The sequence below is a fragment of the Neopsephotus bourkii genome, unplaced genomic scaffold (assembly GCF_033783945.1).
Source record: "Neopsephotus bourkii isolate Nb327-2 ecotype Australia unplaced genomic scaffold, CSIRO-AGI_Nbou_v1 NB_107, whole genome shotgun sequence".
Taxonomy (NCBI): Eukaryota; Metazoa; Chordata; class Aves; order Psittaciformes; family Psittacidae; genus Neopsephotus; species Neopsephotus bourkii.
In genome coordinates, this window is record NW_026900624.1 from 2,351,829 (window position 1) to 2,377,125 (window position 25,297).

The 25,297-nt window shown below is 43.2% G+C and overlaps 1 protein-coding gene across 2 annotated transcripts in view; it reads left to right on the top strand.

Moving 5' to 3' along the window:
* The first annotated feature begins 6,218 nt into the window (after positions 1-6,218).
* The window catches only part of LOC133214747 (potassium voltage-gated channel subfamily A member 5-like), a 31,609-nt gene continuing 12,530 nt past the window's right edge, over positions 6,219-25,297 (top strand). For both annotated transcript variants that reach the window (XM_061357972.1, XM_061357962.1), the window contains exon 1: positions 6,219-10,005. In XM_061357972.1, coding sequence (XP_061213956.1) covers positions 6,601-8,505 — 1,905 coding nt within the window. In that variant the 5' untranslated portion in view covers positions 6,219-6,600 and the 3' untranslated portion in view covers positions 8,506-10,005. The remainder of the gene's footprint in view (positions 10,006-25,297) is intronic.

Genomic DNA, 25,297 nt, shown 5'->3' on the forward strand with positions numbered 1-25,297 from the left:
AGCGCACATCACTTACTGGCTTCTCCTTTGCTCCTAGAATTTGGCACTTACATTCATCTGCAGACACATATTGTTAAAGTTTTGATCTGGTAGTGCTTTGAAAACCCTAAATTCAGATTTTAAACTACAAAGTACTATTTATTTATTGCATTATGCTCTGTTGATTGGAACAAGTATTATAGAGGCATGATTTTTTCACAGTTGAAACACAAAGCTTTTGAAAGAGAGGATTAGAATTAGTAACATGGTGCATTGCCATTGTCAAGCCAAATCTGTCTCGACTGTCCAGAGGATTAGACGGTAGCCTGAACCTAGCAAATGGATGTACACACACACATAAAATATGCTCTACACCTATCTGGAGTTTAGTGGCTATGCAAAATAAATGCAACTTGCTCATCACTGGTGTATGTTCACATGACAAACCTTCCCTTTAGCTACTACATGCAAATATATAAGAGAAAATGGTATTCTTCTATCCCTTGCCCTCCTCCCCTTCACACACATACACAAAGGATTTGCTCACATTACCAGAATGATACATCATAAATCTCATTCCTTTAACTTGAGTAGTCTTTCTTCTGATTTTCACTGGTGAGTATGGAAAGCAAAGCAGGGCTTATTTTACACCTATGTGCTAGCTGTTTTTCTACCTGTCAACTATTTTTCCACACTACCTACTGTATAAACTATACTGCTTTTGCATACGAGAATGCTTCTTTTGCTAGAGCTTTAGAGAATAAAAAACTCTGGGTGGGTCTTTGATTCTTCCCTTTGTTTGGTGAGGCAGGGGAAAAAAAGCTGCTGTGTATCTAACATAATGTATTTGTGTTGAGGTCTTCCCCAGAGACTCTCCAGCATTGGAGACTTAGTGCAAGTAAAGCTGTTTCATTACTCCTATCCACTTAATGATGCACTTATGGACTTATCCTGCTTAAACCATCAGTACATTTGGACACTATTTTCATGGTAGAGCATGCTTTCCTGCAGCTGGCTAAATTATCTGTGCTTACAAAGAAATATAATGAATTTAGCTTTTTTTCCTATATGTGAGGGAATCACAAGTAGATCTCAGCCTTAGCTTCCCCTCACATAAGCTTTCTCAGACTGTAGTTACTAATTTCAAGAATTCGCTATAATTTTATAACAGACTAAGCATCGCACATTTTGATTTTTCTTGATACATTCATAATTTTGAATGTATCCTTAAAGAATGAAATAATAATTAAATACATTATTAAACATAAAATATTCAATAATTGAATAATTGGGAATGAGTTATTTTAAACTGAGTGATTGCTTAAAAAACAGAAATAAGCAGGAAATTTGGATGAGCCCACTCAATGTTTTTGCAAATCCACTCATTTTTTAAATGTATACACTTGCAAACATGCCATTTAGCTTTTTTTTTTTTTTAATTTGTGTCTGTGTATGACAGAGCATACTGCAGTGGATTATGGACTGTGACTAGCCACATAGCTGGTAACAAATACAGAAGTATGAATTTGCCACCTGACAACTTGTGATTGATCACCTAAATCACATGCCACTGTAACTATTCGTCCTACAGTTTGATGTATCTATTCCTGTCCCTCTTCCTTACAGCTTGAGTGGTTGAATCTTGTACTTTGAATTGGTAAGGGCTTTTTTCAGCATGAGTTCAATAGCCATAGGATGAAAATGAAGTCTTTTCAGTTGAGTGATAAGGAAGGATTAGGTTTGCCAGAAACACCATGCTTTGCATACAGAAATAGATGTTGGCATGGAGTACAGCCACTACAAAGGCACTGATGCAAAAAAAATTAACCTGTAAGATTATTTTTACTAGCAGTACAGATAAAATTGCATAGGTATAGCTGAGTGGTTCTGCAGGCCTTGATTCTTTGCTCCTTCGGATTGGACTCACTTGTTTTTCATTCCTTTGTTTTAAACTGGGTTATCACAGTTGGTACCGAACACGTGGGGCATCCTGTTGTGACAAGAGCAAAAACCTGGGTAGACAGAGGTATGTGCTCCAGGAATTTGAAAGAGAATAAAGGCATAGAATGAGATTTCCCTTTAAAGATCAAGTCCCTAGAGTTAAATATTACATCACAGCAATGCACTGTAAGTCAAAAGGGCTGGAAATTATAAATTGCAAGTTTGGATGATTCATGCTGTCTGGCAGAATCCAAAGCTTTGAGGGTGAATTGAAAATATCCTGTCACAGCTGGATTTATATAAACCTCTGGGCCAAATGCTGAGTCCACCAGTATCAATGGTAAGGCATGCAGATGTCACTGGAAACAAAATGGCACAGCTGTGTGAAAAACAGTGCACTCAGCTACATGGTCTGGTCTGGTCTGTGTGTGAGCAGACTGGAGTGTTATTCAAGCTTACCAGATGACTTCTAAGGGCACAGTTGCGTGCAAGTCACCCCCTTATAAAATGTGAGTCGTTATATGTTCTTAGACTAGTTTTCGTTCACAAGATGTAAAGTATAATGTAAGTAGTCTGCTTAAATGAATAAGCTTGATAGCTGGTAGTGCTCAGCATCTTTCCTGCTGTTCAAGTCAATGTAAATTATGGATGTTCTGATCAAATTACTTTTGAATTAACCAGACCATTTACTCAATGGTTACTTTTTCTCTGAAGATAAATGAGAGGGATTCCCATTCTAATCAAAACAAAATATAGAAAAGGAAATCAATTACTATTTAATGTTTTTTTTCCATCACTGTGTGCTGGAAAGCATCCAGAGGGACTTGGGCTTAAAACTGCAAAAAACATAAAATGCAGGAACATGGCTGGGTTTTACCTATTGGGTTTTTTTTATTTATTTTGTATGCTATCAGAAAATACTGTCAGAGTGTGGGTTTGTTGGGCTTTGGGTTTGTTCGTTTTTTTTTTTTTTAAAAAAAAGGTTAAAAAAATTCTAAACAATTAATTAAGGAAAAACAGACTACAGTAGATTGCTTTGTGCAATCAATCAAAATCTGTTAATACAGGTACAAAACACCTCCAAGCAAAACATTAAAAAACAGCCGACCCTATATATAAACCAGTGTGATTTTGCTGAATTCATTAATGAATAACTTAGTGGATTAGGGCTTGATAGATGGAGTGCTCGCATCCAGATGTTTACTGTGATTTGTCAATGGCCTTGTACTTAATCCTCCTGAACAGGAAATATGAGTCTTTTCTCTGCGGTCTCCCTTGAGGACTGTGGCAGTCTCTCTCTCTGGCCTGAATCATCTCAACACAGGATCAGGCTGCTGGGGAATTAACCAAGTGGAGGAGACATGGATTTGTTTTTAACCCATTCAGTTTCCTCTCAGCTTCAGCTGACTTCCTCACCATCTGCCATGATAGGCAAATTCTTTAGTTAAGACATGGAGAGGAAAAAAAGGAGTCACCCGTGTCACCCCACGAGGAACATTCATGGGGTCCCTGACCCCATAAAACGTGTCAAAGCAAACATATTTAGTCCTACCACCACTGAGGAGGAGGGCTGTGGGCAGATTAAGCCTCTAGATGCTGGTGTGTGCATCTCTCCACATCTCAGCATTGTACTTTTATTTTTGTGATGCTGCAGCTCCACAACCACTGTCAGTGACAGGGATGGCCCAAAAGGGAGTATCTGTGAAAAGACTGGATGTCCCTAAGGTCATACCTTAGTCAGTTATACCAGAGAGTATGTAGTGTGTGTGTATGTGCGTTTGTGTATGACTAAAGGAATACAGCTATTGAATGACAGCTCCCAGCACCTACATCACTGCCTTTTCTATGTAATGTATTGAGTGATGCCCATCAGCCCATGATGGCTTGGATCAGCCAGTTGCGGTCTGCCCCAGTACCTGAGAACAGGGGAGGCCAGTGCAAAGCTGAAAATGCAGCAGCAGAAGTGAGGCAGTTACAGCTATCTCCTACGTGGTGCAGGTGCCCATGATTACACAGGTCTGAGCATAGACATGCCCCCAGCATGTACAGGGCATAAAGATATGTTTATTCTTTTCTCCCCATGGCAGTTAAAGTGCCATTGGGGATGCAGCCTGCCTTTAGGTAGAAGATAAAGAATCTCTAGCCTGGACAGAGTTTCTTCTGCAAAGCTTGTATAAGCCCCTTATTGGTGCTAGCTGGTAAAGTAGAGACTCTTAGAAGAACTGCATTTAAGCAGCCCCTTGAGGCTGCCTACCCAGGGCAGTCCCATTTACTAGCCCCTTAGCCAGCCACAGGAGAAAACCTGCAAATGACTCTGCAGGATAAGCAGCTAAGAGTGCTGTGTGGACCTGGTATGGGGAGGAAAAGCAACACCCCAGTCAGAGAGCATGACAACAAGTTATTATAACTGGATTAGAAAAACCAGAGTGGCAGTGGGAGCTGGAGAGAATGGTTAAGTTTTGGTGTGGATGAGCTAGAGTGTAAGGGACTGATTGCATGCATGTATGTGCTCAGGGTAAAAACTACTTCTTGCTAAATCACAATGAAAAAAAGCAGAGACGTGAGGGAGCAGGCACAAGTGCCAGCAAGTCATCAGTTTTATGTTGTGTAACTGGTTACATCCATATGCAGGTGAAAGCAGTTAAGTGTCTGTGGATGCCTGTGACTGGCCCTGTGAAAGGGACCTAGTCGCTGAGCAGACTCTGAAGGTGGTTGTTGTGACAGCCAGGTGCCACAGTTCCTAGGGTGCGAGTTAATAATCTTGACTGGCAATGCCTCTGGGAGATCTGTATGGACATGTCTAGGGATGTTTCCTCTTGAAATAAAGTGTTATTTCTGAGGTAAGGTTTAAAAGGAGAATATCTTGCATTACAAGAGCTGACTGTGCAAGCTCTTCCTCCAGCTATAATATCTGGCATTCACTGAAAACAGATGAGCCAATACCTGCTGGGGTGCGCAAGTGTGTCTGTATTTATCGCAGTTTTCTGGTCCCAAAAGGTGTTATACACATTTTGAAGGTTTAATACATTATTCCATTAAATAACTGTAAATTAAAGGGTCATTATTTTAAAAGGGCTGCTCTAGAAAACTTATCTGTCATTTTGCATCTAGCAAATACTTGTGTGACTAAAGTGGTCCTTCACTGCAAGCACAGTGGCAGAACAGGTCAGCGATTCTGTGCTAGAGTTCTCAGAAGTAAATTAAGGGACACAATCCTGTTATGAGCAATTTATCTCTTACAGTAACCAGTTAATGTAATCACGGTTTTCTTTTTGGGCAGTTTCTAACATCTTTGGGCATATTTCATGCACAGAGGTGACATTTTAAATTAAGTGAAAACCCACTAATCCCTGTAAATCTAGGTAAACTTTTTGAGGGAGCTGTCAGTACTGGCACAAGGATTGAGTAAAAAAGTCACTGCAGTGATTCCAACTGAAGGGCAAAATGGTCTTTCACTTAATATTTTCTATACATATTTTGTTTGAAACCGAGAAACTGCAGGAATGGAGAGGCATATATATATATATATATGTTTTAAACCTATAGTATTTGTATACATATTAAGTATATTCCCATGTAGATCTTCAGTAGAATAGATGGGTCCATGATCAAATAAGATCTTAGCAAATAAGCATGGCAAATAAGATCTTAGCATCGATTGTATTACTGAACTGTAATTGAAGTCACTGTGTAAAGCTGCTTCAATTCCTTTTCTTTAATAAAATGTGCATCTACTGAAACATATCAGCCCTGGACGTGGGTTTAAGAATGCATCAAAGGGAAAGTACAGTTTGCAAATGCCAACATGAAGGTAACCCGATGGAAATGTTGTCATTTGCTGGCTTTGGAAGCACCTTTCTGGTGCTGCACCATGATAAACTGGGGGGAATGCAGGGGGGGGGAGAACAAGCAAAACTGAAAAAAAAAAAAAAAGAAAAAGAAAATACCCAATCCCTCCCTTTGTTCTCATTACGCTGGGGGGGGGGGGGGAGGGGGGGGAAGGGGAGCACACACACCCCAAGAAGCACCAGGAATCCCCGGGGCTTTCGTTTATTATTTATGATTTTCATTACCGGGGACTGCGGGTTGAGAGCCAGAGCCCTCTCTGCGAGTAATCCCTTTAGCAAGAAAATCACGCGTGGGGGCCGCACCGCTATCCCCACGGGGAGGAGGGATTCCCCCTTCTCAGGAGCGGGTCCCCGCCGCGAAGCCCCTGTCCGTCTCCCCATATCCCTTCGACGCCGCGGTCCAGCGGAACCTGCGGGCATTCTCAGCGGCCGCTCTGCTGGGGGCCCACGGGTGCGATACACTGCCAGGAGCGTGTCGCTGCTCCGGTGCGGAGCCCTCCCGCGGGGCGGAGCGGGGGGGAAACGGCATCCCGGTGCCTGCACAGGAGCGCGGAGGAGAAGGGATCCTCTTTGACGTCAAGCGACCATAATATAATGATCGCTCGTTCATATCCGGGTCCCCGGGCGGCTTCCCCGGCCGCCGGTCGGCCGTGCGACGCCGCGCAGTGAGGCGGAGGCAGGCAGGGCAGGGCAGGGCAGAGCAGGGCAGGGCAGGGCAGGGCAGGGCAGGGCGGTCGGCCGGAGGTGACCGGCGGCGGCGGGGGCGGCAGCGGAGCGGCGAGCGCAGCATGCCCGCCGCCTCAGACGCGCCTGCCTCCTGCCGCCGCTGCCCATGGAGATCGCGCTGGTGACTCTGGAGAACGGCGGCACCACGGCCATCGCAGGCGGCGAAGATGCCACGGCCGGCGGCAGTGCCCGGGCTCGGCGGAGGGGCAACTTGCTGCACATCGCCGGCTCCGCCGCTACCGCTCCGCGGGTGAACGACGGCAAGGAGGGTGCCCCGCCGCCGCCGCCGGAGGACGAGGAGCGGCCCCCGCTAACCCCTCGGGGAGGCGGCGAGAGGCGCCGCAGCGGCAACGCGTGCGGCACCAACGAGCGGGCGGCAGAGCGTGCAGCGGCCCCTACGCCCCAACCGCCACCGCAGCCGCCGCCGCGCCGCGGTGCGGGGATGGAGATGGGCCCTTCGGAGGAAGGGGGGCACCGCCGGGGCATGGCCATGGCGGTGGCGGGCGAGGAAGAGGAGGAGGAGGCGGCGGCGGCTGCGGTGGCGAGCCAGGGCGCCATGCACCACCAGCGGGTGCTGATCAACATCTCGGGGCTGCGCTTCGAGACCCAGCTCGGCACCCTCAATCAGTTCCCCGACACGCTGCTGGGGGACCCGGATAAGCGCATGCGTTACTTCGACCCGCTCCGCAACGAGTACTTCTTCGACCGCAACCGGCCCAGCTTCGACGGGATCCTCTACTTTTATCAGTCCGGGGGCAAGCTCCGTCGGCCCGTCAATGTCTCCATCGATGTCTTTGCCGATGAGATCCGCTTCTACCAGTTGGGTGAGGAGGCCATGGAGCGCTTCCGGGAGGACGAGGGCTTCATCAAAGAGGAGGAAAAGCCTCTGCCCCACAACGAGTTCCAGCGACAGGTCTGGCTCATCTTTGAGTACCCTGAGAGCTCCAGCTCAGCCCGAGCCATCGCTATTGTCTCCGTGCTGGTTATCCTCATCTCCATCATCACCTTCTGCCTGGAGACCCTGCCAGAATTCAGGGATGAGAGAGAGATGCCTGTGCCCCAGCCCACACAAGGTGGAGGTTTGAACGGCACGACTGTGGAACCCCAACCCATGCAGCCACCCAGTAGTCTCTCTGACCCCTTCTTCATCATTGAGACCACATGTGTTATCTGGTTCACCTTTGAGCTCCTCGTCCGTTTCTTCGCCTGCCCCAGCAAATCTGAGTTCTCCCGCAACATCATGAACATCATTGACATCGTGGCCATCATTCCCTACTTCATCACTCTGGGAACTGAGCTGGCCCAGCAGCAGCAGCCTGGGACTGGCAGCAGCAATGGGGGTGGGGGCCAGCAGCAAGCCATGTCCCTGGCCATCCTCAGAGTCATCCGCCTGGTCAGAGTCTTCAGGATCTTCAAGCTCTCCAGGCACTCCAAGGGACTGCAGATCTTGGGACAGACCTTGAAAGCCAGCATGAGGGAGCTGGGCCTCCTCATCTTTTTCCTTTTCATCGGGGTGATCCTATTCTCCAGTGCTGTCTACTTTGCCGAAGCTGATGACCCTGAGTCTCATTTCTCCAGCATCCCTGATGCCTTCTGGTGGGCAGTGGTAACCATGACCACTGTGGGATATGGGGACATGCGACCTGTCACCGTCGGGGGCAAGATTGTGGGTTCTTTGTGTGCCATTGCGGGTGTGCTCACCATTGCCCTGCCTGTCCCTGTCATTGTGTCCAATTTCAATTATTTCTACCACCGAGAGACTGATCATGAGCAAGCTGTTCTCAAAGATGAACACAGTAGTGCGCAGGGCAGTACAGCGGGGGGAGATGTGAAGAGAAGAGCCAGTAGAAACTCTCTGAACAAATCTGTTGTGCACTTGGAAAACAGTGAGGGGTTCAACAACGGCACCGGCTCCTTAGAGAAAACCAATATCAAAGCAAAAAGTAACGTAGATCTCAGAAAATCCCTCTATGCTCTCTGTCTGGACACCAACAGGGAAACAGACCTGTAAGGAGGGGAGAGAGTTAGTTCAGAGATGCAGAAGGATTTGCTGGTGTCAGAAACTTACTACTATAATTATTATTTTGGTACCAGTTAGTTTTTTTAACTCAGGCTGTATTTTGTAAATTGATCACTGTCCTGAGTAGTCCTCCAGGAATACATGTTTTTATGTTCTTTTTCCATGACACAAAGGGTCACCTATTTTTAAAATAGACTAAGAACAAGCTATGCTCCATGATGCAGGAGCTGGTAAATTACAACAGTGCAAAATCTAATTTGTAGAAACTTATTTTGGCAAATGGTGGTTGCTTTTAAATGGGTCATTTGTAACCAATTCAGCTGCTCCATGTTTAGTATTAAAGAGTTGGAGGATGCGTGTGTGGAGAATGAATGGATTGGGGGGGAGGGAGGTTGAGGTTTTTGTACTGTAGTTTCAAATTGAAATTATTCCAGTATGTTTTCTATCTGTATAATTGTATTTATAGTTGAAAGGGGATTTTTTATTCCTGTGAAATGCAACATCCTTAAAGCACTAGGAACATCAGCAGATCAGCACTTTCTGAGTTTTCCACTTGTGGTCTGTACAGATTGGTTACATAGTATGTGAAGTGAATTTGGTGCTTTTAACCCTATAGCAGAAAAATTCTATTGTCATTGATATGTTAGTTTCTTGTGAGCCTTAAATTATTAAATATTGTAGATACACTTCTTTATAAATAACTTTATTAATTACCTTGCTGTTTCAGAATTTCTAAATAATTTAGTCCTGTGCTTTACTGTCCCCACTCAAAAAAAAAAAAAAAAAAGTATGTGTAGTTTTTGTGGGTTTTGTAGTTTTACAGGTTTATGTCTATCTTCATTAGTTTTTTGAGACCCAAAGAGAAAAAAATACTGTCTGCTGTTACTGGTTTTGATCCAAGTGCACAACAGAGTAAAAACACGAGGGAGTGGATAGATATGAAAAGAGTATGAGTGCAATATCTGCAAAACTGTTTTCAGTGTACAGATTACTTTGGCATGCGTATCAGTTACCTTTATTCATCCATACCATTTATGTACACAGTTCACTGGTTCTAATTATCATAGACTGGAAATGGATGGCACTTGAAAGAGTCTAACATGGCATGCCGTGCTCTTAAATAACCATTGCGTGGCTTATATCTTGGACTTGGATGGAAAGCATCACCTTTCATCAAAACACATCCTTGTTTTCTTTTTATTTCCAAACAAAACCTTTTCAGTACTGTGGATTTTACAGTTAAGATGTTGCTGAAAGACAAATGACAGCTTATCTTCATCATGATAACACAGCACTGTACAGCTTACTAGTGAAGATGGACACAAAGTTGCTTCTTTAACTCAAAAAGCTGTGTTATTGTTTCTATTGCAAAGGACTCTTGTTTTCCCCTGAAACTTCTGTTTTATTAATGAAGGATGTTTCATGCCTTCACCACATACAGTGGCAGAGCAAGACTAGCAGAAAGAGAAGTCTTGATTGTCAACACTCAAGGTTTGTTTCTAACAAGTTTTCTAATACAACTTAAGTAAATACTAAATCAGGATTATAAATTATGCAGGTATCTCAGCTATATGAACTGTGAAAAATATAAATCAGCTTTGCAAAGCAGTGCTTCGACGTTCTTTCATCCAAACTCAAACTCTGCTTACCTGTCCCTTACCATGCTGTTTAATGATAATGGCCAAATATATGATGTTTTTTCCTTCCCCTTCAATAAAGCAGGCATGGTATGTGCCAGGCAAGTAGTATTTTTCATGTTTGGTATAAAGAGCTGTCAAACATTGCTCAGCCCAAAACCTGGGGAGAGGGGGAAGGATGTTGAATCTGATAATAGAGAACAGGGTCTTTCACATTAATTTTAGATGTTGGTTTCTTGGTTGATTTGCTTGTTTATTTAGAAGGGGATTGATGCTGTAATATGTTGAGAAACTGTTTGCAACATGACTGATTGATGCACAAACTGCCCAGTTCAGCTGCACTCCTGACTTGGGCAGATCTCTTGTTTGCTTTAGTGGGAAATGCAATGCATAATTAGTGGGAAATGCAATGCATAATTGTTGAAATGCAGTGCATAATTAAGCCCTTTAGTAAGGCTGAGCCTAAATGAAACGAGTGATATACTCGCCTGTTGCACACACTGAGATCTAAATCATTGACAGCCGTACAGTGAAGCTCCTTTCTCAGGCAAGTAGTTTGATTTACTTTCAGTGATTAAATCCATCTAACTCACCTGATGTACTGAACAATTCAGTGAGTCTTTCAGGACTGAAGCTTGGTTATGTCTTCCTCTAGCTACTACCTCCACTTCCCTGACCACTTTTGTCTTCCATACTTTGCTCTTCTAGTTGCTTATTGTGCCAAATTAGGCTGTCAGCTCCTTAGAGCTGGGGCAGTGTGTATATGCAGTCCCTCATGTAACAGTGGAACCCTGCTTATGGGGAAGGCTTCTGGATATTAATGATATGGATTACCTAACAGTGATTATTATAATTATGTATATGGGGCTATGGAGAGTGGGTTGAGCATTGCTGATGAAAAGGAAAGGCCTTCTATTCCTCCTTCCTTTTCAGTTTTCTTCCTCCCATTGTGTCTTTTTGTTGCTAACCCTGAATTGATTCTGTCCTTGTGCAAATACAAGTGTAATAAGCACTGCCTTCTCTTCCAGGAGCTGTTTGACCTCACTAATCTGGCAGAAAATCCAATGCAGCAACAAGAAGAACAAAGTAGATATTTTTCTGTCAAATTAGTGAGTTGTAAAGCGAGTGATTGCCAGAGCCAGTGCTAGGAAGGGATGGAGAATGTCCGCAGTTATAGGGAAGTGAGGAAGCAGGGAGGAGTGAAATCCTCACCCTTCAGTGGCAGTGAACTGTTATGTTATCACAACTGCTTGTTGAACCCTTCTGCATGTTTGCAGAGGTAACCCAGGACTTGGTCTTGCAAGGTGCTGGGCCCTTTAACTTCCCACTGGAACCAATCTGCAAAATGCAGCTCTGGATTACAGCGTATGTGCCCTGCTATAACTGAGACTAGAATTCTTCCCAGTCAAGACCAAGCTCTGAGAGCAGAATACCCTGATTACTGCACAGGGTTATATGCAAGCTTGTGAAATCATTCCTCACCTTCAGTTAGAAAGAACATGCTGCATATTTCCGTGTTAAACAAAGAGAACTTTCCAATGAAAAGGAGAACAATTATTCTCAAAATGTGGTTGAAAATATTTGTTTGGATCAGCTTTCTAAACAGTTGTCAACCACAGCTCAGGCAAACTCGGCCTTGACACCTTCTTTACAAGGATGCATTTTATTGGCTTATAAGGCAGTAGAGGATTTGCTTTCTAATGAGAGAGGTTGTTTGCAGAAACTGAGTAATATGACCAGAAACATGGATTGATCACAATTCAGCAAAGCACTTGGTTTGAGCTCAGCTTCAAGCCCATGCTTAAGTAAAGCATTGTTCAGCAGGTATTTTTGGATGCAGTGATCTTTGAGATAGTTATTTAAAAGATGAACTACATACCCTGCTGAAACTTTTGAGCCATTAGTTCCCACTGGACTTTGGTGTAAACATTTAGGTGCATAGTTTGTGAGCCGTAAACAAGTGGCAGTGCAGGACACTGTAAATCAGAGAACCAGATCCTTACTATAGAAAGAGTGCCTCTTCCTGCAGCCACTGCTCACTCATCAGAGCAGTCGTTTTTACATGAACAGTTGCAGGATGAGTATTAGCATTGTCTGCATGAAGAATTGCAGATTTGGCCCAGAGGAGAGTGTAATTGGACTTTCCTGCAGTGAGAACCAGCTTTTGCTATAATTGATTTTGGTGTCAAGAAGCTTCATTGAGTTCAGTAGGCAGCATGTGTCTGTGTCTGGGATACAAACAGTGTAGAAGCCTTGTAACATGTTGATGCAAATTTCCGCTGCAAAAATACATGAAAGGGAGAGCCAAATCACTCTGAGAAAGCTCCTGCAGATGTGAAACAGGAAGAGAGTTTAGGCTGTGTATGCCAGTTCTAGGCTCATTACAAGAAGGAAATCTGTCCAAACCATTATTGATTTTATGTTAGCTGACCTGGAATGAATAGCAAACTGAATAAAACCTCTTTGGAGTATCAAAAGCCACAAGATAGCAGAGCTTAACGAACAGAAAATCATTGTAAATGTAAAAAAAACCACCCGAAACCAAAAAACCAAAGTCAAACCCTAACACTTTTTTGGAAACTTCCTTTACTAGGAGCTACATCACAGAATATTTCTCACCCCATGCATGCCTACATGCCATAGTTAGTAATGGCTTGTTGTTATGTGCAGGACAGTATGTACTGAAATGCATTACCCTTCCATTCTTCCATTTTGGGGATACTGAAGTGGATATTCCTTTGTGTCAGTGGTGATGTTAGTTTGCTTAGCCTGGCCCCAAGGGAAGTCTACATTCCCATTTTACTTTTCCGTCATTCTAAAAAATGGTAAAAACTGGCAGTTACATAACTTCATTCATCTCCTAGCACTTTATGAACAATAGTACAATGATCTTCTATATACAAGCATTGTAGAGGAAAGGCTGTGGGAGGGAGGAAAAACCAAGCCTTTCAAAGGGGAAAAGGATAGGAGAGGCACAAAAATGAGTGGGCTTGGCTGGACTGGGACATCTAAAATACGAGATCTCAGAGGGGGAAGCAGGAAGAGGAGGAGAGAGATTCACCCTGTGGTCTCAATCCTGGTCTCTTGCATGGCTGTTGATGGCTCTGCAGGCAAGGGCTGTATGCCAGTATTTGTGCACTGTGACCCATCTGATGGGGTCACTGAACACTGAGGCAGAGTTAATGCTGCTTTGAACAGCACAGACAAATCTCTCTTTTGTGTGCTCTTTTTATTTGGACTTTGTGAGGAGAAAGTGGCATTTCTGTTGGCTGTTCTGTGGTGTTTCATACTGCAAACAGCACTGTTCTGGTGGTGGTGGTGGTTTTTGGGCTCTTGATTCACAGCACACTGAGTGTTGCTCTGAAGTAGCTTCCCTTCTCCATGCACTGGCTGTTCACCTCTCATTAGGTAACAAAGCAAATAGCAGTGCACTTTTAGTCTCAGTGAAGAGAGGTATGTATGCAAAAAGACTTACTCTTCTGAAATGTATCAGTTAAATGTATTAATTGTGACCTAAACCCTGGAGACCATTTAGCAGCATGCAACAGTGCCGCTTAGCTGTAGTGACAGCTACCTCTGCGAGATTTGTTCAGGTCATTTGGCAAGATGTCATGACCAGTAGTGAAATTTGACAAGGCCTACATGCAGATTGCTGCCACACTTGGGGAATAACAAAAGGAGGGCTTTAAACACCTAATCAAGGCATTGGTCTTGCTGCTTTGCCAGTGATGGAATTGGTATGTCGTATGGCAGTCAGTGTGTCAGAGACCTCGCTTAATAACAAGGTTGATCCTGCTGAGGGCAGAGGAACAGCCAGGAAACTGAGATAAAGCTTTAACATCATCTGCCAGCCTTTGGTGCAGCTTTAGCTTGTCATTGTGTGACCCACCAGTTTCACTAACCTCCCTCCATAGGCTAACTTGGCTACAAATTAAAAAATGGAAGAGAAAAGGCCTTTATAATAACATAGCCTATAAACAATCAAAATCATTGTTCCAAAATCTTTCTGCCAAGGTTTATTTTATATTCAGCAACTCAAAATATTTTCTTAGACCATGCCATTTAGTGTATTTGTAGCTTCGGTACAGTTTGGGGTGGGGTGGGGTGTTCTTGCTGTATGCATTAACCACTCCCCATGTCAGCTTGTTAAATTTCTGTTGCTCTTGCTTTAATTTGGGACATAAGGGTGCTGATATTCTTCAATAAACCTGGGTTATACTGTCTGATGTCCATATGTCAACCCACAGTAGGAATAAACAGTAACTCCAGAACTTAACCTGTGGCTCCATTGGCCAGAGTATCCCTCATATTTGTATGATGAAATATTGTGAAAAATGTGGGCATTGTATCATTAAAATAATGTGAAATAAGAAGCTTTTTGTTAACTGGAATAGGAAAAAACTAAAGCTCATCATGATATGACTAAAGAATTAATTGGAATTAGAAGTTGCAAAGATAAATATCAACTTGTTTAAAGAAAAAGAATAACATTAATACACAATTAGTATATATAGTGCAGTGCTTTCTCGCTTCTGTAATTTGATAACGTAGTGTCCTTATTTGGTACTTTTTGATTCCCAGGTATCTATACTCTTATTTTTACCACTGATGAAAAAGACAAAACCAGAGGCAGACCCAGAGCTGTTGTGAACCAGTACCTTGAAGATGGCTTGTTTACCTGGAAGCATTTTTATTTTCTTTTTTGCTTTTTTTGATAATACCAATTGATGCAATAAAAACTCATTTCTGTCTTCCTGAGTACTACAAGTAAGCATGTTCGTATAGTTAGTATAGCTTGGCTGAAATCATCAGGGTTGAAACCAGTAACTACAGCACCAGATTCTCATCACAGTATCAGCACTTCCTAACTTTGCTTTGTTCCCCACTGTTGTAAATGCATGGGGCTTGATTTTGTGCTTGTACCAAGTCATATGCCACTTTCCTTGAACTTACAGCTCAGCTGCCCTCTGTAAGGTAATCACATATTTTTGCCTATGTGATGAATCTGACTCAGCAAAGAGTTTGTCATTCAGCAATGTGAAATCCCACTCCAGGGCACAATGAACAGGTAGTCCAATTTAGGACTAGCTCTGCATTGCCAGCACTGAGGCTTTCCTTAAGAAGTTTATGCTAAGGACAGATACCTGAATTCTGTTCTCACTGATGCCTGGCTAAATCCAAATCAGAACTGTTAAAATCCAGTGGCTTGGACTGCAGTCTTGTTTCCGTTGCTCTGAAAGAGATGCCACAGGCTTTGTTTTCAGTGAATTTCTTCTTATTTGACTTGATGTGATATGAGAACGGGGTGGCCCTTTCCAGTGGAACAACGTTGCTTCAGATTTGCAGCAAATTGCCTCAATTTTCAGAATTGCCCTGACCTAATAGTAAAATTACAAACCTTCCTGGCTGGCAACAGTGTTTTCATTAGAGCATGGGCTTCCCAGCACACAAACACTATATGATTACTGCAGAATTAATAATTTTCAAAATGGAATTTAGCATTCACCCAAAGTTAGCTGCAGTTTCTCTTCTGTATTAGGAATTCACTCGTGCACTGTAATGAGGAGGATGTTTCTAAAGAAATCATTGTAGGTTTTAGAAGTTGTCTGACATGCAGAAGATGAAAAAGAAAGATATATCCAGTTTCTGTGTTTCAGCTGCAGTGTGCCATGGAGACTGTCATCTGTGATCTTGTGGGAAACAGCTTGCAAGAAGCCAGGGATAACTGCATTTTTTAAAAAACATCCTGTGTTGGTTTCTCCTTTGTAGTTTATGTCACCAATTGCAATTCTTCTCACATGAATAATAACTTAGACTAAGGGTTTCCCAGTCTTCGCTAGTATTATCTGAGAAGATGCAGATTCACTGCTTCTAAAAAGAGGGTGATATGCATTTTTGCCTTCTCTTCCAACTCCAGTTATTTTGTTCTTGGAATACCCTAGGTCTTACCCGTTGTGTTAATACCTCACTGCTCATTTCATCCCTTCCCTTTTGTCACACAGTATACTTGGTAGTGATAGTAGTCATAAGTGGCAGAGCTGTCTTGCTGCTATATGTAATAGATGTGATTAGTGCTGAGCACTCCACAGCTGCCTCCCTTCAGGTTCATGTGGATGTGTTGCTAGAGATGGTTATGTTAAAGTTGACATAGGAAAGCAGGTTGCTAGAGAAGCCACCTTGGATGGAAATGCTGTAATAACTCCCCTGTCAGGGCAGTGGTAATTCTACCCTTCTCCAGTTGTCTGACGTTGAAATATGCTTCTTTCAGATCATGTTTCTAACCCAGGCCAGGCAGTGGTGGTTTCCTGTAGGTGAGGAGTACAATGAAACCTTGCAGCCTTTATCACAAGAATGCAGTTGCATAGTAAATACTCATATTTTGGGTTGCAATTTGTATGAAGGTACTGGAGGAAAAGTTGCAATTTAAATATACTAGATTGGTAGCACAGCTGTCTAAGGGTCTGAGGTGTGTACAGGCAGCAGAGGTTGGTAACATTAAAGTTGTTTATATGGTTGCACTTCAGTGGTTCTATCCTAGCACTTAGTAATTTCCCCAGAGAATCTCATAAATCTATACCAGGATTTTCTTTGCTCCCTCCAGAGTTAGCAGGGACTAGTTAGATTCTACCATACTTAATTCTGTCAAGCAAGTTCGACAAATTTAAAACCTCTTCCACCTCCTCTTCCTCTCCCTCTTCCCTGTTTAAGTGCAATGCATGTGACTGGGGGGGAGGCGCAACTGAAAATTATTTGATTTATTTAAGCAGTGTAGCATTATAATTTTTTTCTGCCTTGTTTAAAGTGATTTGAAAATCTGAGGGGGTGCAATTGAGGGAAGGCTTTAATGTGAATTTGCAGAACAAATTTTATGAGTTCCTTAGTGCAGAAAACTATAATTTTCAAGGCAGTGCTGCATAAAAGGCTTGTTTAAAGAAAGATTGGTCTGAAAATACATAGTTGTTGTTATTATTTTTTAGTATGCAATTAATTCTTGTAATGTTTCAGTTAGGAAATATAATCTTTAACGTGCTGAGAAATTCTGGCCATGCACAAGAATGATGTGCAGAAACAGTCAACAGTCAGTCTGGAGGGTGACAAGGATTGTTCTGGGAAGGAATACCCTGTATCTAAAGCTTAGCCACTGTGCTTTGAAGGACAAAATGTTCCTCAAGCTAAATAAGAAAGAAAGGGAAGAGCATGAGTTTATAGCTGAGATATCAGTTTGTTTGCCTAAGAAAGGAATGGTGTCTTCCAGAGGGTTTTCTGGATTTCAGCTACTGGGCAAAATACCTGCATGATATCTCTCAGGATCATGTTTTAAAAGTCTACACAGTGCTTTGAAAGAAAGGATACAGGTACTTGTCTTTAGAAAAGTGTGCTTAAGTGTTCATTCAAAGCAGACACTGGCATCTTCCTGCAGGCCTGGTGAAGTAAGTCCCTGTAAATGGCAGAATTTTGTTCAAATTCCTGTTGCCCACTTGTCTGGAGGGGTATCTCTAAGTGACCTATTATTTGGGTTACAGTGCTCACTTTAGTGGCTCTGATGCCAGTGTGTTGAACATTTAGAAATGTCCCAAACCTTCCTGTGGGCAAAAACTGTATCCAAGGCATTTCAGTCTGGATTTCTCTGGAGCTGAGATGGAAACAGTACCAGTTCCTCAGGGGCCCTATCTGTCTCTGAAGCACAGACACCACCGACAGGTGTGTGTAGCTTGCTCACATACAGTGGTTGCAACAGGCAAACTATTGCAGAAATGCTAAGTATCATTATTACACAATGGAGAAAAATTATTTATCATTAGAAGCTAAATATTTTTCTAACTTCATCTGCTTGTTTTGCTCTGATAGCAAAATCCTTTTGACTGCACAACATAGTGTTCCCAAGGTTGTCCTGGCTAAGTTTTGGAGGATTTTTTCTCAAATGTTAGCTGTCTTCTTGACATTCTGAATTGAAATCACTTTGAACAGGTGTTGGAAGAGTACCAAGGATGTAAGAAGGATCTCAGTGATGCATGCTGATAATGAAGCAGAGGCTGAGGAGCGTAGAATTTTGGAGCATGAGAAAGAATCTCTCTGGGAGGCTTGGAAACACTCTGCATTTCAAAATGGAATTTGCACTGCTTCTTGGTAGTGGAAAATGGGGTAGGTTCTGTTCTTAATAAGGAAGCTGGATATTCCACTAAGGAGGAGATACAAATTCTCATAGACATCCTGACTGCATCTATATTAGAAAATGAAATGTGCCCAGGAGCGTTCTCTGTCACTGAGGCCAATTGGCATGCAACAGCCTGTGTTCATACTGTTAGAGTCTCCCTCTAAAACAAGGTGGCCGGAGGCAAACTGCCTAATGGGCTCAGTTCCTGGCCTGTGGTGATTGCCAGATTGTACCTAGGAAGTAATTGAAAGAAAGGTCTCTGGTACAAACTTAGAAGTGTGACCAGGAGCCTTTAACAGTATAATCTATTGTGATTATGGCCTGGGAGCATTCCCTCAAACTGATTAACTGACAAGTGTAGATGTTGCTCGGTTTCACACTTTGGGTTGAGAAGCATGCACTGCTTTGATGCTACATGGCATCTTGCCTTAAGGCAATTTCTTGGAGTATCTCAAAAGCTTTATGCATTCCCCCATTGGTACTTTCTTAACCTTAAACAATAATAGTCTCTATTCACTGAGCACAATTATTTCTGCAGCAATCTGTTCTCATCTAATTCTGCTTCCACCTGAGCTCATGTATATGCAACTATACTAAAAGGCACCACCCCACCCTCGCTCCCCCCAACATTTTAAGTGCAAATGGAGGAGCACAAGTGAATTTGACAGTGAGAGCGGGATACTGTTGCTTTGTTTTTTGTCTGACTGATTTTCCTGTTTGCACAGCCCTAGTGTAGGCTGTAACTTATGTTTCAGTTGCTGCATCTTGTATTCTGCTTAGGAACTGTGATGCAGTTGAGGTTCTGGTAGCCAAGTGCAGCTCCTGATCTTGCTGTCTGCTGGGCTGCACTAGACAATAACGAAAGGAAAAATAAGGCACAAACAAACAAGAAAGGGGTTAGGGGCACGCTTGTACCTGTAGGCAAAGAAATTCAGTCAGGATGAGACCTGCAGAGATCTCACTGAGGCCAGCTTCCTTCCCAAAGAAATGGTCAGCCTCACTTGAATGATCTTCTGCAGATGTTTGCCTGGCCTGTGCCTGACATGGACAAGGCCTTTCTGTGCTGGTCCATGGGTTTTACACAGTTTACTTCTCTCTGCATGTATGCTAAAAAGGAGAATTTAATCCTAAACTAACAGCAACCTCAAAGGGGAATAACTATAGGTCTAAACAAATACATTCTTTCTGAGCATAGCTTCCAGATGGTTTGACTTCTCTAAATCCATTGAGGTGGCCTCAGAAAAATGTGTATGCAATTAAAGACTGGTCTGAAAGCATCACCAAGCTTCCCTTATGGAACACTGGGATTTTGAATGTAATACTGGAAGCAAAACTGCTAGAAGCATGTGTGACTGTATTACTGCTTCTAATGCTGTAGAAACTATGGACCACCCAGCATGAGCAGGAAGTGGAACACCACTGGAATACTGTAACTTCAAGCTGAATCTATATGCTGGCATGTTGCTCTGCTGTGGTCCCAAAGGACTGGAACATTAGTTAAGTTCAGTCAGGCTGAGAAGCAAGAGTGCGTGTCTAGAAGTAAACTTCCACTTGAAATCTTTTCCGACATTTTAATTCTTGGATCTTGACAGCTCTAACTGCAATAATTCAGGATGGTGATGCTGTCAACCACTTCAACAACTGGGTAAGAAGCAAATCCCTCTGAAGGGACCACTAAGGACAAGTGAACCTATGAATGGGCTTTCATTTTTAGTTTTTGTATAGGCAAGCATGCATCCCATATGATCTTCCACTGATAATAGTTCATCTCCTAATTACTCAGTTTTCTTCTTTGTCTCACTTCTCTGACAACTGTTGTCATCCTTGAGTAGGAGTGGCAGGAGAAGGCTTATGAAGGACTCTTCAACGCAGGCAGCTGTTCTAGACAATGAAACTTACTGGCTGAGGAATTTCTGCTGTAGGGGTGGTTTTCTGCAGCAGATGAGTAGGTCAATGGCTTAGGTGACTATAGCAAATACCACTAAAATTTGGGGTCTGGAATGCTGAGGTCCACCACCTGGAAAATCTGATAAAACTTTTTATGCCAGGGCATCAGTCTTTAAGTTGTTTGTAAAAATGAGTAAGGATAAAACCTCTGTTCATAATATTTATGTATTATTAAGCTTACAGACAGGATGCAAACTTAAAATCAACATGTAAAAAAACATGTAGATCTACAAGAAAGCAAAAGTATAATTCAAGAACTAAACACATCTTGGAGGTAAGTGAAAAAAATCACCATTGGAGCCAGCAAGAGGAGGGGGCCTTTCTATTAATTTCCCCTAGTGAGAGAAGTTGTAAAGTCATTATTGCAGTATTCATGGCCAGTGAAATATGTATTTAAAGTATTTTAGGAACACATCCTGCTCTCTGTTCATTCTGTAATTATGGCTTAGTCCTACTGAAGTCAACTTCTGTTCCATTTCAGGAATCCTACTCAGATAGACTTTAGGGCTGCAGTCATACCCTTTGTTTTCTTTGAGCCTTGACAGGCTGAATTAAATAGAGATCTCTCTTACAGTGATAGCATGCATGCTGACAGCACGTGCTGTGGGGAAAAGAGAGTGTGGAAACAATATTGCTTATTCCTGAATTCAGCTTGCAAAATGGCAGCATAGCATGTCTTGTTCGTCTACACTAGTTTCTCATGCGAAGCAGATGATGCTGGGAAGGTGTGTGAAAGGTCCAGATTTGGAATAGAAAATAATCAGAGATGTATGACGGGAACAAGATGCTCAAGCCAAAATGGTTCCTCCCTGGGGAAGCTCTCCCACAGTCAAATGCAGTGCTGTTTAACTGTCTGGTTTTAATCCCAGGACTGCAAAGAAAGCATGGCTCTTAAGGCTCTGCCTGGGACCTTTTTTGTCTCCTGTTGAGTAACAAACCCAAACATGCAGGAATCGGGCCTGAATAAGAATCTCACATACCATCACCTCTCAACCCTGAAACCCGTACTATTCACTTGTCTGATTCTCTAATTGAATTGTCATGGGTGTAAAATCACACTTTAAATTTTCCTCCTGTTTTTTTTCATAGAGCACAGAGGCAGGAGCCAATGTAACATACTTTGAATTTGTTTTCCTTTTTAGAAGGGGCTTGCATTTTGGATCATGTTTTTTTTCCTGGGCTAATGTACATCTGATGTCAGGCTTCCCAGATGAGAGTGGTTAGACTGGCGTTGACATTTTTAGAAATATGTGCGAATGGAAAAATATCCTGGGAGTGCTGCCAGCGGCTGATCCTGTAAAGTTTGAGTCTCTGTTGAATTGGAAACATGAGCCAGGTACCTTCACTGAAAAGAAGCCTTACTCATGAAGTGTCTCTCTACTCAGGTGTGTGGCATACACACCTAAGGAAGGGGCAGGAGGGAATTCCAGCAGGCTGTGACTCATTCAAGCAATACTCAATTCCCCTTTCTGACCAGATGATAAACAGCCAATTAGCATCTTTCCCAATTGGGGGAACAAGTACAGCAAAAGATCCTGGCAAAAAATGGATTTTCCAAGTTTTAACTCCAAGGATAACAAAGTGGTCAGACAAATCTCCCTGATCTGTGGCTGTTCCTTCGAGTTCAGTGCTGACGTGACTGGGACAAAACGGTGTAGAGCGGAGCTGGAGTGCAGTGAATCAAGGCTGCAGCTTTCCATTTCACAGTGAGGTGGTGGAATTTGGAGGATGAGCGCAGCTGATTAATGGTGCTATGAACGTCAATAATTTTTATAGGCTTTGCAGCATGCTCATTTTAACTGCCTCATCAGAGCAAATGTCTTGTTAACAGATAGTAGGCTTTCACACAGCACAGGTCAGGTGCTGCTCGCCCTTGAAGAGAAGTGGACCATCCCAAGTGAACAAGGGATTGCACAGGGGTTAAACCAGTGCAGGACATGCTCTAAGGGTTCAGCATCAGTCCTCACTGAGAACAGATTGGCTATGTCTACATCCAGGGCTACAGCCAGCTCCTGCTGAGCTGCTGGCTCTGCTCAGTTTGGATGTCAGTAGGAGCCTGGAGCCAGGAGCTGGTGCTTTTCACTGAGGCAAAACAGTGCTCAGTGAGTGGCAGGGCCCTGCAGCTCCAGCTGAGCTCAGTACTGAGCCCAGTCTGCTGACTGGCAGCCTCTTGCCTCTGTGAGCAGCAAAATCTGCTGAGCTGCCCTATGGTTCTCCTGGTGCTTTGGTGGACATAACAATGCAGTCGTCCCTCTGCTCTCCCTGGATGCACAGCAGGATGCTTGGTTGTGGCATGGTCTTTGCATGCTATCATGCTCCCAGTGCTCTCTCTCTTTTTCAGAGTTAGCAGTCTCTTCCTCATCATCATCTCTCCTCTGACATGTTGGCAGGGCTGTGTGGATGTGGTTGTGCCTGGTGCTGCATACACCAGCTTGTGTGCTATTGGGTGCAGTACTCTGGCCTTGGCAGGGCTCCCTGGACCAGCTCTTGTTGTGAATAGCTCCCCACACAGGGACACTGTGGCTCAGTGGTGGCCTTAGCAGGAAGTGTAGATATAGCTATTTTCACACATCATTTGCTGGTGGGATTGCTCTGTATCTGCTGCTTGGAGCACTACAGAAATAGATTATATCAGCTTTACAGACAACAGTATGTTCAACTGAACTGGGTTCACTCTGATTCATTCTGGAGAAGGGTTTGGTGGTTTCCAAGGGAAACTAGGTTCCTTTAGTCACTCTTTTATGTGGCAGTAACTTCTGAGCTTGTTGGCTATTTGCAACCAAATTTGGCAGAAGGACAACAGCTCTGAAGAAACTTTTGGGATTTTTTTCAACTTTTATAAAGGTAACTGACTGCATGGGGAAAGAAAGACCTGAGTTACCGCTGCTTCTCTTAGGAAAAAGCTGTAACATTACAGCTCTTAAATTGTTGCCCTATCAAAACAGGAAAGACATGGTGAATGAAATACACTAACAGCATGTTCACAGACATCTCTGAAGTGCAGCAAATACTGTTTAGATGGGATTTATAGAATAACAGTGAGAAGCAGAGCTGTGCTTAGAAATAAGTCAAATAGTGACTTACATACCAGGACAGACTTCCTTCCTTCAAGTATTACTTCCAGAATATTTTTCAGGCTTCTAACTTGTTCTAAAGTCTATTTTATTTGGAGGGAAAAGGGAGATATGCAGGGAGAGAGAGCCCTCTTGGTTTCAGTGAGTTTGGGGTCAGCTTCATTATCATCCATCTTATGCCATCCTGGTGTTTTACAAGTTGACGAAACAAAACTGCTGCATTGCAGTGGTGAGTGTGGAGGGGTAGAAGGAAGGAGGAGAAGAGTTTACAAGAAGGCTGGATCTTTTCTATTGGATTTTAAATAGACTGGATTTAAGTAGATTGGCTTGCATGCCCCTTAGCAGCCCTGCACAGTGGCAGTTCTAGCTGCAGCTCCTCTACTTCCTGGGACCAAGTAATAGCTCATCCTACTTGCTTTTCTAAGCATAAGGCACTCTGTGAAGAGTTCATTCTTCCCTACTTACTAACCAGCTATTCCATATATATTATGCTCACCAGTGGCATTTGCTATAGGACTTTTTGGCCTGATAAAAGAGTAGACAGGAAGAAAAGCAAAACATGTTACTATGCTGTGTTTAAGACTAGATCTGAAAAGCATAACTGAGTTCTACACAGCTTTCCCAAGATCACACAGAGCTGGGGTGCAGAAGAGAAGGCACACATCCTGATGGGGAGACTAATACCTTAATTTTTAAAGACCCTGTGGTCACACTTTTTGCCCGTATGTTTTATAGTCATAAACTAAAATGAAAGTGTAAGGTATACCTAGCAAGAATAACTGCTCTCTACTAGGGTAGCTGTTACATGCATTTTTGTGTGTTGTCTGCAAACATGTTTGTCACCCTAATCACTAGACTTTTCTGGTCTAGCCAATGAAGTGTTTATTGAGATTCTTATACTGTGTTCATAACCAATTCTGTGAATGAGACCCTTCCAGTGATGCCATAAGAGGCTAATAACCCTTGTGCATTTGCTCTCTCAGCCTTTCCTCATGAGAGCTGTAAGCAGTGAAGCAGCTGGGGTATTTAAAAAGAAAATATAGATACATATGCATTAGCATTATGTGATTTCTGAGAAGAAAGTACATTTTGGAGTTTGCTCTTTATGCTCCTCGTTTTGGCCCTATCCCAGAGGAGGTGTTTTTTCCTGATCCCTTGTTGTTGGAGGTTTTGCTGTGCTAGAAGAAATGCACTCCCTGTAACTATCAACTTGGAGCTCTTAGCTGTTCTTTTCAATACCTCAGGCCAAGGTTCAGTTTTCTCAGGGGACAATTCTAGGGCCAGTTCTGTTCAATGTGTTTATCAATGATCTGTGTACAGGAGCTGAATGCACCATTAGTAAGTTTGATGATGCCAAACTGGGAGGTGCTGTTGACTCTTTTGAGGGACTGGAGACTTTGCAGAGGGATCTAGATTGGAGCATTGAGCTATGATTAATGAGATGAAAATTAGCAAGTTGAAATTCTGTATTCTGCACCTGGGATGTAGTAGCACTGGGCACAAATGTAAACTGGGAGAGGAGTGTCTGGTGACCAGGCCTGCAGAAAGGCACCTGCGGATGCTGGTTGACAGCAGGCTCAGTGTGAAGCAGCAGTGTGCCCTGGCATACAAGAGGGCAAACCACATCCTGGGGTACATCAAATACAGCACAACCAGCCAGCCAAAAGAGGTGATCATCCTGCTGTAGTGAGCATTGGTGTGGCCTCACCTTGCATGCTGGGTGTAGTTCTGTGCCCCACAGTTTAAGAAGGACGTGAAGGTCCTGTAATGTGTCCAGAGCAACAAAGCTGATGGAAGGGCTGGAAGGCATGTCCTGTGAGGAGGAGCCAGAGGACTCTGGGTTTGTCTGGTTTGAAGGAGGCTGAGGGAGAACCTCACTGCTCTCTGCAGCTTCCTGAGGAGGGAAAGTGGTGAGAAAGGTGCTGGTCTCTTCTCCCTGGTATTCAGTGACAAAACTCATGGGAATGGTT